At 38.3% G+C, this 15,350-nt stretch overlaps 1 protein-coding gene across 7 annotated transcripts in view; it reads left to right on the top strand.

Moving 5' to 3' along the window:
* The window catches only part of DLG2 (discs large MAGUK scaffold protein 2), a 677,470-nt gene that overhangs the window by 374,157 nt on the left and 287,963 nt on the right, over positions 1–15,350 (top strand). For all 7 annotated transcript variants that reach the window (XM_075727693.1, XM_075727696.1, XM_075727698.1 and 4 more), the window contains 2 exons: positions 3,080–3,216; positions 15,081–15,225. In XM_075727693.1, the coding sequence (XP_075583808.1) occupies positions 3,080–3,216; positions 15,081–15,225 (282 nt within the window). The remainder of the gene's footprint in view (positions 1–3,079; positions 3,217–15,080; positions 15,226–15,350) is intronic.

Genomic DNA, 15,350 nt, shown 5'->3' with positions numbered 1-15,350 from the left:
CCAAGCTTAGAAAACATATCTTGCTCCTTGTGTTCCCAGATTTTTGAATGATTCTCTGTTTTAAAAATACAGTAAGAACCTGATATGAGACTAACCTGATGTAGCTAGTGACAAGAGGGATCCACACCAGGGATGCACAAACCTTTCTGAGGTCTTAAAACAGAAACCTTCATTCTAAATGGAGGTGAGACTCTAACTCAGGTTGCGAACTTCTGTGGCACCGATCTTCCCACCCACCTCTTCCCACATCCAGCCCCCTGCCTTTCAGAAACCAAGAGTGTGATTCATCTCATCTCTTTCAGATGTCTCTTTGAGATGAGATGAATCATACTTTAAAAGCCCTTAATGAATTTTCATTGATTATAAAGGTAGCATAAATGATTAGCATAGTTGTCTGATGTCATTTGGTCGTATGAATCTTATCCAAAAGTTTTATTGCAGTATACTTTCCTGGTGCCCTAGCAATTAACAAAAGTCATTTAAGTAAAATTAAATGGGCCATTGTTCCATTCCCCATTCTTCCCAAGAAGAAATCTTTTAAAGAAGGTAAATATGATTAGGCAATGAAACTAAATCATTATCGATAGGAAAGACATGGAAAATCTCTCTCTTCCTCAGCTGTCTCTCCTACTCACTCTCCCTCTACTCCCCAGAGTATTACCCCCTCACTTTTTCTGCTCTTTTAAACTTTTTTATACTCAGTGCTTGTTTTTTGGATCCCAGAGGCACACCCTGCTTACAAACACAATGTAGCCCCAGGCATTGTAACACAGCTACATTTTATGTAGACTAGAGAAGTAGAAAAAGTTACTCCTTTCATCATTGTAAACTTCACTTTTGTAAGGGGGTAGCATGTGCTAGTGCTCTTTTTTTTTTTTTTAGTTTCATATGTCAGTTGTGACACAACGATGCAAGCAAACAGCAAACACCAGCACCCCACTCAGCCCTGCAGAAAAGGGAAGGGATTATCCTTGCTACTATTTGCTTATATTGTAGCAGGGCCAAGCTGAATCAGGAACCCCTTTGTGCAAAATACAGAACAGCTATGTGGCCAGAAATGACCTTGCCCTTTACAAGCGTAGAGTCTTAATAAAGGGGAGAGAAGAGGATCGAAGCATACCATAACCTAATCTTCCCAAGGTCATGCCCTAGGTGAGCAGTGGAGCTGAAGAAAGCTCTCTGGCTGCGGTCTAGCCCACTCATTTGCTCTCATCATCATTCTGCAATACTCTCAGATCTTCACTTCACTGGCAGGAGCGTATGCAGGTGTTTTTGGGCTCAAAAGGATGCTAATTATGTCACCAAGGAACATTACTCAATCATTGTTCCTTGTCCACAACTAATGTTTTAAAGAAAATTTCCATTCTTGATGGTTTTTAGAATATCTTTTTGCTTCTTTGTTAGTAGTCTCAGGGTAATGAACAAATTCTTCCATGCTGAAGAAATCATAATCTTTTTACCCTTGTAGTTGTCACGACAGTAGCACATAAATAGTAATCACCAGCTTTACCTGGAAATTAAATAAAGCTTTATTTTAATTATTCCATACTTCTGAATTAGCTTCAGGTGTATTGCTAATAGTCATCTCAATTAATTAAGTAATATTTCAATTTGAGATATAAATTCAGAGGTTTCTTTTTGTAATTTACTATTTTGGCACTATCCATTAAGTAGCCCATTATGTTATCTAGCCTCACATAATTTTTAAGCTAAAATAATGATCAAATGAAAATCAAGTGAGGAAAAAAAATCAAAAATATTTATCTTATTATCTTAAAAATCTTATCTCTGTATTCATACAGCTGCTAAAAAAAAAGCCTGTTTGTATTAAATATACCCTCCTTTAAGTTTTATTGCCTAAGCAGTCAAGCTGGTGAGTTTGCGATAAAATGTCAAATTCCAGGCAACTCAATTTTTACTATTGCATTTTACTGCTCAGACTGCAACTATTACTAACATGTTTGTTTTAAGAATGACTGAACAGCATAGATTTCATAGATAAAACTAGTGATTATTCTCTAAATAGATGTAACTATTTTTTCTGTACAGCTAAAAGGAAAATGCCTGGTTGAAGCAATAATCTAAGCAGGTTATTGTCAGTAGCAGCTTATTTGTTCAGCTGGAAGTTCCCATTAGCTATATGATCTATGAAAAATTAGCTGTATGAAGTAGATTTTTATGGGTATAAAACACAGTAGTTTATGTCTTTGCTCTGATTGAGAGATAAAAATGTTATTATAAATAAAAGCAATGATTTGTTTGCTTATGCAATGTGTCAGAGGATAGGAAAAGTAGGAAAAGGGTAAAAACTGTCTTTTTTTTCTTCCTCCAACATCTCTTTATTTTGCCTGCCTTTTCCTGAATCATATCGACATGTATTATTGACATTGTTCCAAAGTTTGGCTCTTTGGGTGTTTATCGAGGAATTTTGCAGATCACTGAACAGAAGCCATATATGTACAAAGGACCATTGCTTTCTTTTTTTATGTATCCATAGCCAAAGATATTTGTGTCCTAGGAAAATATGCAAAGCAGATTTAAATCCAAATATCTACACCATTTATCTTTCACTTTCACAGACCCTTCACTGTGGTACTACAGAAACTTGCAAAATCTGCAGTACATGTCTCCAAGTATTTTTCAAATTGTGTGGACAATCAGAATACCTTTAACTTTGTTCTGATAGATGGTGATGTATTTTATACCAATATTTAACAAAATAAACTTCAAGCTTCAGAGTTTTATTACGAGTCATGGCAAGTTGTGCCGTAACTTCTTGACACAGGCTGTACTGGCCCATGGCGAGGACAAGCCATGGGTATAGAATCATCACTGGTTTGATTCTTTTTGTCTCTACCTTCCTAGGATTGTACATGACAAAGAATTTCCTTAATTTATTTCTGTCCCTGACCTTCCAGGGAAAGTGAAAGAGTATTGACCGCACAAATATCTCTTATGTTATTTGTATTTCTGTAAAAATACTGTAATTGTACAGTAGATTAAATATATGCTACTCTTGCACTCCTCTTTAATGTTATATATTGTATTGCTAATGTTTTGTTTTCCATATCCTCTCCAGGTCTGGGATTCAGTATTGCAGGAGGGGTTGGAAACCAACACATCCCTGGGGACAACAGCATTTATGTCACCAAGATTATTGATGGAGGAGCTGCACAAAAAGATGGGAGGTTGCAGGTTGGAGATAGACTTCTTATGGTAAGTATGACAAATTTAAATCACATTTTATTTGGCTGAAAATTGTTTCATATAAGGACTTTCATTCACCATATACCTTACTGGAGATAACCATTACAACTTCTACAATAATTATGAGTTATATTTCTGTCATCTTCATTTTTTCCCATTCTTTATATATATTTCTGAGACTGCAGTTAAAAAAGTGCTGCTCTGGAAAACCAACATTTTATGAAGAGAAGGCAATGGTTTATATTACTTTGACAAACCTTTAACTGAAAAGAGAATAAACGTATTATGCACATCAGTGACAAGTCAAAATGCACCAGAAAACTTTAAAAGAAGATTTTAGACAAACTGTTCATTACAGCAATACTGATTTTAGTGGTTGTTTTAAGAAAATTGTAAGATGTGAAAACATGCCACTAAACTCTCATATGTAGCTACTTTCAGTGGATTATTACCTACATTTCAGTACATGTAGGAATACTTGATGTATATATTCCATATAGATGTTAAAAAAATATATGTTTTCCATCTTTTTCCCTGAGGAAGTGTAGTTACTCTTCTGATGGATCTCACTTCAGGAAATTCTTTCTGATATTTGCAGTGCTAGTACATTGTTCCTTGTAGATAATTCTTTCCCACTGACCGAGTTTGTTTAATTCTTTGTTGAGGGGGAAATCCTGACCTTGGTGAATCAGCAGAAGTTAATCTATGTCAAGCTGTATTCATGTCAGTGCATTTGCATGGATTTCAGGAGGTAGAAAAATATTTTTTGAATGAGTGCCATGGAAAAAATGTACTGCAGTAGCTCTGTTTTGTGTCATGATATCTAAGCAGTAAAAAATTGCCATGACCTTTTTTTGCTGCCTGCAAAACTGTGCCTAATGGAGGTTTTCTTTATTTGGCTAGGGACATTGTGTTCCAGTCACATGTGAAGATGACCACTCTTTTTATACAGGGTATTAAACAGAACTGGAAAGGCACTTAGATACTGGGTTGGTGACTGACTGGTTTTTAATTAACCCAAGTGGATAGATGAAGCAGTTTCAGGATCAAATGGTGCTATCAAATTCAGAGCAAAATGAAACTAGAACTTACAGTTTCTTTGGCATTTCTTCTTTGCAGATTCTCAGCACAGTAAAATTCAAGTCACTTGTATAATGAAGTTTTGGCTTATTTTTCTATAGAAGTGCATATTTGTATTTGGCAAATTTGCACCTTATTTTGTTATTTTGCACCTTGTAGCAAATCTGCTTGTGTTCAGGTGTCGGTTTTTTTCATGATGAGAATTCCTCACAGTTTTTGTGTCATCCATAAATTGTTGTTACCTTACTCTTAATTGCTTCCAACTTACTTAAGGTAATAAATAATATATATAAAAAAACCCCACCCAGATGCAAAAACCCACATTCACCATCTCCAGTGTAATTTAGTCAGGATGAATTTAAATAGAAAAATAATTATTTTATACACTGCTATGTATAAATTAATTCTTTCCAGATTTTTATAGGATTTGTCTCTTAAGCATCTCTTCTTAGTCTTCAACCTGTGATTCACTGCAGTCAGATATAGATGTTTTTTTCATTGTGACAAGTTTATAGTCCTGAATCTGACTTCTGAAAATGAACAGAGGTCATTCTCAGAGTGTTTGGTGTCTTTATACTCCTTTTCTTTCAATCTGGACCAGTTCTCTACTTACTGTCGTCTCCTTTTATCACTGCATGTAAAATGAGAAAAAAAAAATCAATCCTAATATTGCTCTCCACTAGTTATGTACTTCCAGACTAAGCCTTTCACGGTTGTGTAAGAAAATCCTAGTCAACTTACTCTTTGTGTACCTTAATCATCACATTTTTTGAGATAAATTTACAAGATTAAAATCTATTTCTAAAACTCATGCAGATTAAAGCGGTGTTTTCTGGTTCTCTCCAGCAAGACACCCTGATTTCTTTATAACTTGTATACCTTCAATATTTTTTCTCTTCTACTTTGTGAAGTATCTGTCAGTTCATGGCATTAACATCATGTTGCTTTGTGAAAAGTGAGTGAAAGAATTCATTACTTTCTTTTGGCAGTGTATCAATGCAATATTACCCTTGTCATCTATACGGTCCTACTTCTGCTTCACTGATCCCTTATTGATTATATATTTGAACACTTCCTTTTTTTTTCCTTCTCAGTAGTGCATCCTTTCTTGATGTTTGTTTTTTCTGTCATTTCTCTATAAAATCTGCCAGAATTTGTCATCCTTCTGGAATTCTCAGCAGCCACTGGGGGGCTTGTTTCATTTTTGTATCTGTGTTCCAATAAGTTCATGTGAAATGCTTTCAGATCCCAAAGAACATGCAAATCAAATGCATTAAAATTTAAGATGTAAGAAAAGAGATGTTGCAAAATCAAAACTAATATTGAAATGTAAAACAGTTAGGTGCCATCTGAGCATTTTGCAGCTTGATGACCCTACTGTTATTAAATGCAGATTGCTAATAGTGTGTTAAGCATTAAGAAGATGCATTATGTAAATACTGAGCATTGTGATTATTGTGAAATCTCTACAAGGGTATGTTATGCAGTTATGTTTCTGTGGCACTGAGCCTGCGCTTAAGGCTTACTATCCTGAGTACTTGCACAGGAAAATGCTCCATTGTAGGATAATCCTGAGGTGCCCATTAGGAAAATTACTGGAGGAAGCATAAGAGTGCTTAAGCCTAAAACTGAACTCAGTGGTTTTTCTAGGTATATGTGAAAGGAACAGACCAGAGCTCAGCTCTGAAGACTCACAGCTAGGGAAAAATACTCCCTTCCTGCATTCTGGTGGTAATGCCTATGGTAATGTCTACTACTGCTGGTGGTAATGCCTGTGGTGAGAATATGACTGCACTGGGTATCTCTGCTAGGTTGCTTCTCTTTGTGCTGGAAGGGAACAAAGGGAAATTACATACAGAGTGTCATAGGCTAACATGATAATTCAGGGTCAGCTCTAGGGCCAGACCAGGTTGCTCAGGAATTTATCCAACTGAATCTCGAAAATCTCCAAGGATGGAGCTTGCACAGCCTCTCTGGGAAACCTGTTCTACTGCTCAACTGTCCTCACAAGCAAAACACTTCTCCTTACAATCTGTTTGACCCTCTCTTGTTTCAACATATGCCTGCTGCCTCCCACCCTGTTACCACAGGCCACTCTGAAAAGCTTAGCTCTGTCTTGATGACCTTCCTGTAAGCACGGGAGGTCTGCTGTTAGTTGTCCCCAGAGGTGCCCTTCTCCAGGCTGAAGAAGCCCAGCTCCCCCAGCTTCTCCTCACCAGGCCAGTGCTCCAACCCTAACCATCCGGGTAGCTCTCCCCTCAGCTTGCTCCATTTTGTTATCTTTCCTATAGTGTGGGGGCCAAAACTGAATACAGTATCTAGCAGTCTAATGAGTGGTAACTACTGGGGAATAATCCTCCCTGGATCTCCTGGCTCTGCTCCTGCTCCTGCTCATACAGCCCGGGATGCTGTTGGCCTCTTTGCTGCCAGGACACAGAACCGTCTCGTGCCCAGCTTGCTATCCACTGGTAGCCCTGCCCTCAAGTATATGGTCTTTTCCAACCTAAGCGATTCTATGATTCTATAAGTGTTCAAAAAATGGGTAGATGTGGCACTTGGGGACATGGTTTAGTCTAGTCTACCCTTGATTGGTTTAGAGTGGACCTGGTAGTGTAGGTTAATGGTTGGACTGGATGATCTTAAAGGTCTTTTCCAACCTAAATGATTCTATGATTCTATGATTCTATGACTCACCCTCACAGTGAAGCGTCATCTGCAAATGTGATGAGAACGCACTCCCCACCTCTTCCAGGTCATTGTTAATGATGATCAGGAAGAGCTGAAAAAGGTTTAAGTTATTACCTCTCAAATAATAATTACTTTCTTTTATCTGACACCATCATCTCACTTTGGAAGACTTTATCTATAGAATGGATAAATGTGAAATCATTATAAAACTGTGTTTTTGCTAGTACAAAACAACACTAATAGATAGAAGCAAGAGGTTCTTCAGGGAAAACTCTAAAAACACTAGGCTTTCAAAGAAAATTTAAGCTAATATTTAGCTCTTATAAGTATTAGCTTTTCAAAAATTTGTCTCCTACACCAAAATATCCTTGCATGTTTGGGCCATATCCTATTGCTTCTTGGCCCATGTAGTCAGAGAGATCAGACTTTCATGGGGTTATTTATGCTTGTAGGAAAAGTGATGTTACATACCAAGAGATTTAATTTAGTTCTGTTTTCTTGCTGAAAACAGAAGGAAGAAACAGAAGGCACTTTCCTTTTCAGAAATTTAGGCTTGCTTTCTACCCAGTTCTCTGCTGAAAAAAGCATGTTATTGCTTGGTGGTTTCATAGGCCTGCAATGGGGTTGTGATTGCATAATTGTTGATATGTATCCATTTCTTTCAGGTTGTATATGGATGCAAGATTATGTTTGTGTTAATCAGAGCATATAACTTAAAATGCATCTAGATTAGCATTTCATTCTGATCTTTTAAAGTGATTTTGGCTGTCTTGTGGGATGGTCTTTTAGAAAACAAATTGGATTTTTTTAAATGAAACTGCAACATAAAATGTGGTCCAGGAGCATTCCTAATTAGCATTGCATTGTAGCTGCGAACAGGTGTTTTAGTCAGCAGACTAGATATAATGCAAACTAACCCCCTTAAAAGATGTATAGCACAGATGTTGTATCATCCAGACCCGCCGGTGCTGTGGATTGCTCCTAGTGCACACATTCTTTGCTCAGGTAGGTGCACCCACAGATCCAGAATTACGCTGCTATGCCAGTTGATGGAGTACAGGCATTACTCAGTTAGACTTAAAGGAAGAAAACAGTGTGAACAGAGAGTACCTGATCTGTAGGTTGTACTGGCTGACTAGCACAAAGGAAACACACTAGAAAAAAATATACTCTGAGGTGGAGAACGAATTAGTACTGAACCAACTCAGGCAGTTCCGTGGCTGCATCCCTTCTGATGCAGTGCTGGGCTCCGAGCCAAATTTACACTGTCATTGACTCTGGCCTTGCAATGCCATATCTAACATTCAAACATAGATTTGCTAGGATCAGTCTTTGGATGGCACCCTAGCAATAAGCTTCCCAATTTATTCCTTCTAATGATACTCCCATCTGGTTGTTCCATCACAGTTGTATCACCCTCATGCCAATTCATTAGCCTTGAAAAGATTTTTTTTTTACAAAAATCAGTGTAAACTGGGATTGAAAAATGATGGTCCAACATAGAACAATGCCACTTGCACTGTGTATGCACTACACTGCTTGAAGCCTGAAGCCCGTTGCTCAGTCTCATATTCGTCTGTGATGCACACAACTCTTGCTTTTCTCTGCAAAAAGCAGATCTGGTTTAGGACACACAGCCCATAACTATTAATAATCTAAGCAAGCTAATTTCAGAGGGTTTAACACACTGTGTCATCTGAAGATAGCCAGTTTCTTTCTATTCAGAATCCGGCACTTGTACAACCAACTCAGGAGTCCATGGGATTATAAGCAGTTAGTTAATCCAAACAGATTTACAACCTCAGGACAAATGATTCGTCTTCAGCACTGAAAAACCTTTCACTTTTTGCAGCCTTTTAAATCATGCTGAGTTTTTAAAAAGGCCATCAGTGTTCTAAATTTACAGCTGGCACATCACAGGGGTTTACCAGCAAATGTTCACTCAGGATTCACTCAGGAAAATCCACTTTCTGAATGAAAAGTAGAATATGACACAAAAGCAAACATTACCACTGGCAAGGTAAAGATCACCTCTTTGTCTCATTTACTGAGTGAATCAAATCTCTCTTACCCTAAATCAATAGAGGAAAGGAATGAATTCCCTTTAAAAGAAGAAAATTAAATAAGACAGACTTATTCCTCCAGAGCTCTTATTCTGTTATTAGCTTATGTTGTTGTGAATTAAGTTATTCTTCAGAGCATTTGTACAGTCATTTTGGGGATGCTAAGCTTTTTACTCTAGCTACTTGTCAGTGCCTTTGTTTTCCAATATGAATCTAAGAAAACTTCCAAATAAGATAATTCTTGCTTAGGTTTACACTTCATTGCCTTGATTATGCTATTTAGGAAAAAAAATCACCCCAGTCTTTTTATATATTGTTGGCAAAATTTTTTATTGATTTCCTCCATCACTCAAATAGCTTCTTTGATTGGACTTGTATCTTTAAATTCATAGAATCACAGAATGCTTTGGGTTGGAAGGGATCTTTAGAGCTCATCTAGCCCAACCCCCTGCAGTGAGCAGGGACAGCTTTAACCAGATCAGGGTGCTCAGAGCCCCGTCCAGCCTGACCTGGAATGTTGCCAGGGATGGGGTCTCTACCACCTCTCTGGGCAACCTGTGTCAGGGCTTCACCACCCTCATTGTAAAAAATTTCCTTCTTATGTCTAGTCTAAATCTATTCTTCTTTAGTTTAAATCCATTATTCCTTGTCCTGTCACAACAGGCCTTGTTAAAAAGATTGTCCCCATCTTTCCTGTAGGCCCCCTTTAAGTACTGCAAGGCCGCAATAAGGTCTCCTCGCAGCCGTCTCTTGTCCAGGCTGAACAACCCCAACTCTCTCAGCCTTTCCTCATAGGAGAGGTGCTCCAGCCCTCGGATCATTTTTGTGGCCCTCCTCTGGACCCGCTCCAACAGGTCCATGTCCTTCTTGTGCTGAGGGCCCCAGAGCTGGACGCAGGGCTGCAGGTGAGGTCTCACCAGAGCAGAGCAGAGGGGCAGAATCCCCTCCCTCGACCTGCTGGCCACGCTGCTTTTGATGCAGCCCAGGACTCAGTTGGCTTTCTGGGCTGCAAGAGCACATTGCCGGCTCATGTCCAGCTTTTCACCCACCAGTACCCCCAAGTCCTTCTCCGCAGGGCTGCTCTCAATCTCTTCATCCCCCAGCCTGTACTGATACCGGGGGTTGCCCCGTCCCAGGTGCAGGACCTTGCATTTGGCCTTGTTGAACCTCATGAGGTTCACACAGGCCCACCTCTCCAGCTTGTCCAGGTCCCTCTGGATGACATCTTGTCCTCCTGGCGTGTCAACCGCACCACTCAGCTTGGTGTCGTCTGCAAACTTGCTGAGGGTGCACTCGATCCCACTGTCTATGTCATTGATGAAGATGTTAAATAGCACCGGTCCCAGTACAGACCCCTGAGGGACTCCACTTGTCACCGGTCTCCATGTGGACATCGAGCCGTTGACCACGACCCTCTGGATGCAACCATCCAACCAATTCCTTATCCACTGAACAGTCCACCCATCAAACCCATATCTCTCCAATTTAGAGAGAAGGATGTTGTGGGGAACTGTGTCGAAGGCTTTACAGAAGTACAGGTAGATGACATCCATTGCTTTTCCCTTGTCCACTGATGCAGTCACTCCTTCATAGAAAGCCACTAGGTTGGTCAGGCAGGACTTGCCCTTGGTGAAGCCATGCTGGCTGTCTCGAATCACCTCCCTGTCTTCCATGTGCTTGAGCATAGCTTCTAGGAGGATCTGTTCCATGATCTTCCCAGGCACAGAGGTGAGGCTGACAGGTCGGTAGTTCCCGGGGTCCTCCTTTCTTCCCTTTTTAAAAATGGGCACAGCATTCCCCTTTTTCCAGTCAGCAGGGACTTCACCTGACTGCCATGGCTTTTCAAATATCATGGAGAGTGGCTTGGCAACTACATCAGCCAATTCCCTCAGGACTCTGGTCTTCCTTCTCTATTGCTGTATTATTTCTTCCTCTTATTCTTTTCTTGTAATATCAGTATGTCTTTGTATATCGTACTTTCTATTTAAAGAAACAGCTTTCCTAACTTCTTTTTTACTTCAGGTGCTGTTTGCATTTCTGAATTTTCTGTATATGGAACTTTTCCCATTAGAAAAGCCCCACCTGTTCCATGCCTGTTTTCCTTCTGACTCCTCTCCTTTCGCTCCTGTCACAGCATTTTGTGGCTCAAGCATCTGACTCTTGTAACTAAACTGACCACTCAGATAAATTTCTTTTTTTAGAATTTGCCTTAGGGTTCTTTTCCCCTTTAATTCATTGCTACTTAAGTTGGCTTCTTAGAACCAGAAAGTTGGTATGCAGTACCTGTTGTAGTGACTCAGCTCTGATGTCAGCCTTTCTGCACGAAACCTTCAGCATCTCGGAGGGTTGTGTGCCACATACACTTTGATTTCTTATTTTGTGCACATCTCCCACTCTTTATCTTCTTTAACTCAAATCTTTTTTTTCAAACTATATGCTCCACTAAGGTCATCTCAACAGCAGGAAGTAGAGCTTTGTTATGATGCATTGATTGTGCCACAACCACTGAAAAAGCCAGATTTAGTACTTGAAATTTGGTTAAAATAGGAAATGGAAACAAGAAAAAGAACAAGAAATAGTCTCTCTTGGAGATTCTGAGAGATTCTCCTCTCTCTCTAAATCTTACCATAAAAACCAACTACAACATTGTATTTCCTAATCGTCACCATCTCTGGGATGATGTTTTGAAGAATGATATCCAGAGATTTTCTTATGAAAAAAATTACATGCTACAGTCATCTTGCAATAATATCTAGGGAGCTGAACAATATAATTCTTCAGTGTATTGAGGTTTTTGGTTTTGTATATCAGAATACATACAGATGTCTTTATTTGTCATCATTCTTTTATGATAAAAAAGTAGAAAAGATATTGATATATGCACATGTTAATATTAATGGGAATTGTAGGTCCAAAGCAAGGACTACCTTCTGAAGGAAACTGGGAAATGCATAGTATGTTTTGTATACTGTAATTCTAAATTGATGTTGGCTGTGACTAAGGAAAGTGGTTTTATCTCCTTCTCAAAGAGCTCCCATTTAAAAGAGACCTTATGGCACAATTGAGAATCTTTTTCTTAATGAATGAATCAACATGTATGTTTGTTTATTTATTAATTTGTTCTTTGTGTACATTGAGTCTGTCTTTATTTCTTTGTTTACTGAGAACTGAGCAATCCAGGACAAAATTAATTAGTAGTAAAATTCCTTTCTAGAAGCAGTCTCTCTAGAGAAAACAAACCCCTAATTTTCTATATATTTGGGATGAGTTTGAACAGCTATTTTGGTATATGTTGCTGCAATACTTTCTATAGCAGAACTCTGTTTACTTTGAAGGGTCCTTTCTTCTCCTAAATTTTCTTCCAGTGTGTTTTCTCTGAAGTTCTCCTTTGTATCTTGATTTCACTCATGCGTTGCCTTCTTTCAACTTCTACCAAGTTCCAGGCTCTTCATATTTCATTTTTCCACAATACTCTGCACAATTAAGCTTATATATACTAGAAATTAGGAAAAAAAAATCATTGCACATAAACTTTGCAATGATCTCTAGGATCCTAAAGTGTATAAAGATAAACATAACGCATAACTGCTCAGACATTAATTCTTAGTTTAGAATCACTTGGTCTTTAATTCTTATCTCAACTTCAATATTTGTACAACTGGTACACAGCATTGGTAAAATATCTGTGCCGTAAAGTTATTGGCAGAGAGATACAAAGTAGGATCTGTCATGGCAAATATGTTTTATATGTATCATATTACATTTTCTATTTCTAAAATGGTGTTTATCCTCCGACTGCACAACTGTGACATCCAAGTGTGTTGTGATGGAAGTACAACAGTCCTAACCATGATTTTTATCAGCTAGTTTTCCTGGAAAAATAACTTTGGAAAAAAATTGCAACAAGTCAATTTGTGTCTTAAATGTTTTTATACACTCCTAAAAAGACCAAAAGTCAAAATCCAGACAGTGCTATGAAATTTCATTTTGTGTCTTTTTTTGACTAAGAACATTTATTTACAGCAGCAGTATAGTGGGAGGTTATTATGTGAGGTTGTTTTTACTTCAAAAAGCTTGCAGTTAGGATGAAACACAAGAAGATAGATACAATGTACAGGCAGCGTGGGAAGGAGAAAGGGTAAAGGATAACTGTGCGGTCATATTTCCAAAAGTGTGAATCTTCAGTGTTTGACAGTTTTGAAATACATAAACAAGAAAAGCTTAGTTTCAGTCGCTTCTTCTTGCTATCAGCCTAGTAATTTAAAAGACATTTATTTATTAAACGTGCATAAGTATGTTACTGCCGTTCATAACAAAGAAAAACAGAGACATTTATAGATGATAGCTATCAGATTTTTATTTAAATAGAAGACCTGTCAAAATACAGCATACGGTGTCAGCAGCTCTCTTCTGGGTGTTAGGTTTTATTGCTGCTCTTCATGTCAAATTGTCATAACATGCCTGTCATTGCCTCTTTCAATTAACCTTAAAACCAAGCCTGAGAATTATACAAGGAACAAAGTTCAAACAGAATCCTTACATTTAGCAACACTGTCCAATAGCAGTCATTCTTTCTTGGTGTTGGTGAAATCATCTGGGTATGAGGAGTCCTCCAGTGATTCAAAACAGCTGGATTTCTTTCCAGTTACCAAACCCTTTGGCAGTAGCTTATTGTCACAGACAGGTCTCTGATAATTTACTGATACTAAATTCCCTAGAAAGTATGTATTTTTTTCTGTGATTTACAGCTGTACTATGTTATACTACAGTTGAAGAGCTACTTTTTCTTCCATCTTGCATAATCTTTACAAGGAACCCTTGCAGTAACTGTAGAAGTTGGAGGATGGCACTTTAAATCACAATGAAATGTTTCATATACAACATTCACCATGAAATGTAGGTCACTGGAACAGGCTCCCCAGGGAAGCTGTCATGGCACCAAACCTGTCAGTGCTCAAGGAGTGTCTGAACAATGTTCTTAGTCATATGGTTTAGTTTTAGGTAGTCCTGCAACGAGCAGAGAGTTTGACTTGATGATCCTTATGAGTCCCTTCCAACTTGAGATATTCTATGATTCTATGATTTCTATTGGCTTACATCACATGTCTGAAACCTGTTCTACACCCTTCTTTACTTCTTTCCTCTACCTATAATATGTCCGTTCAGGATGTATGTATAGGAGGACAACCTATTGTTGACTTTCTGTGGATATAGTGGATTTATATATGAATAAATCTTATATACCTCTACAATAAACCACTTCTGACACTTTTCTTTTGATTTTCTTTCTCTGGAGTAAAGCATAAATAGACAAGGTTTATTGCCACCATTTCCTTCCCTAGCTAATCTGTAGTTCTGTACTCTTATCCTTGCTCTTGTTAAGTATTTTTCTTTTCCGATAAAGCACAGAACTAGTACTACATTCTCTTACTTTTTTAATGTCCTGTGCTTCCAGAAAACCGACAGACTTTCACACTGAACTGCCGTTTTTTCATTTCCTGCACCTCTTAGGCAGCCCCTTATTCTGCATACGACTTTGTACCTCTTATTATTTCAGTGGTCAATGTCGTATCAGGGATGGAAAGATTTGAGGGTGTTAAGTATTTATGAGGTCCCAGACATGCATGTGAAGAGGTGAATTTGGACAGTTCATCTTGATAGGTCAAATAATGTAGGCAGTTTCTGTAAATTATGTGGTGTTAAGTTATTAAATTATTATTAAATATAGTTTTATGTTAATGATGATACTGGTAGCAGAATATCACAAAGGACTTCTCTACTGACAAGGACTTTTCTACTGACAAGACCAAGTGCCATCTCAACCCATTATGATTCTGTGATATTATCAATACCGCTACATCAGTCTTTGAATATGCACGTGCTATGAAAACTGTATTTTCTACCTTACTGCATTACTGCTTCTATAATCTTCAGTGCTCTTTGTCTACAGTGTTTTTCCCAACATTGTTATAACTGCAAGGCTGTCTCATTTTTTGTGTCTGTTTCTGCATTCCAACTCACCTGTCTGATTTCTCCTTTAAGGTAAATAATTACAGTTTAGAAGAAGTTACCCATGAAGAGGCAGTAGCGATACTGAAGAATACATCAGATGTAGTGTATCTGAAAGTTGGAAAGCCCACCACCATTTACATGACCGATCCATATGGCCCACCAGATATTACTCACTGTAAGTGACTTTGCAACTCATTTTGTAGGAGATATCAGTTTGCCAGATGATTGTCGTTTTTTTATAGCTTGTCCAAGGTACCCCATTAAAGTTTATGAAACGGCTTGAAAGGCTACAAAAATGAA

Source organism: Pelecanus crispus, chromosome 1 (genome assembly GCF_030463565.1).
Source record: "Pelecanus crispus isolate bPelCri1 chromosome 1, bPelCri1.pri, whole genome shotgun sequence".
Lineage (NCBI taxonomy): Eukaryota > Metazoa > Chordata > Aves > Pelecaniformes > Pelecanidae > Pelecanus > Pelecanus crispus.
The sequence above is the reverse complement of the archived record's forward strand: the minus strand, read 5'-3'. Positions and strand labels throughout refer to the sequence as shown.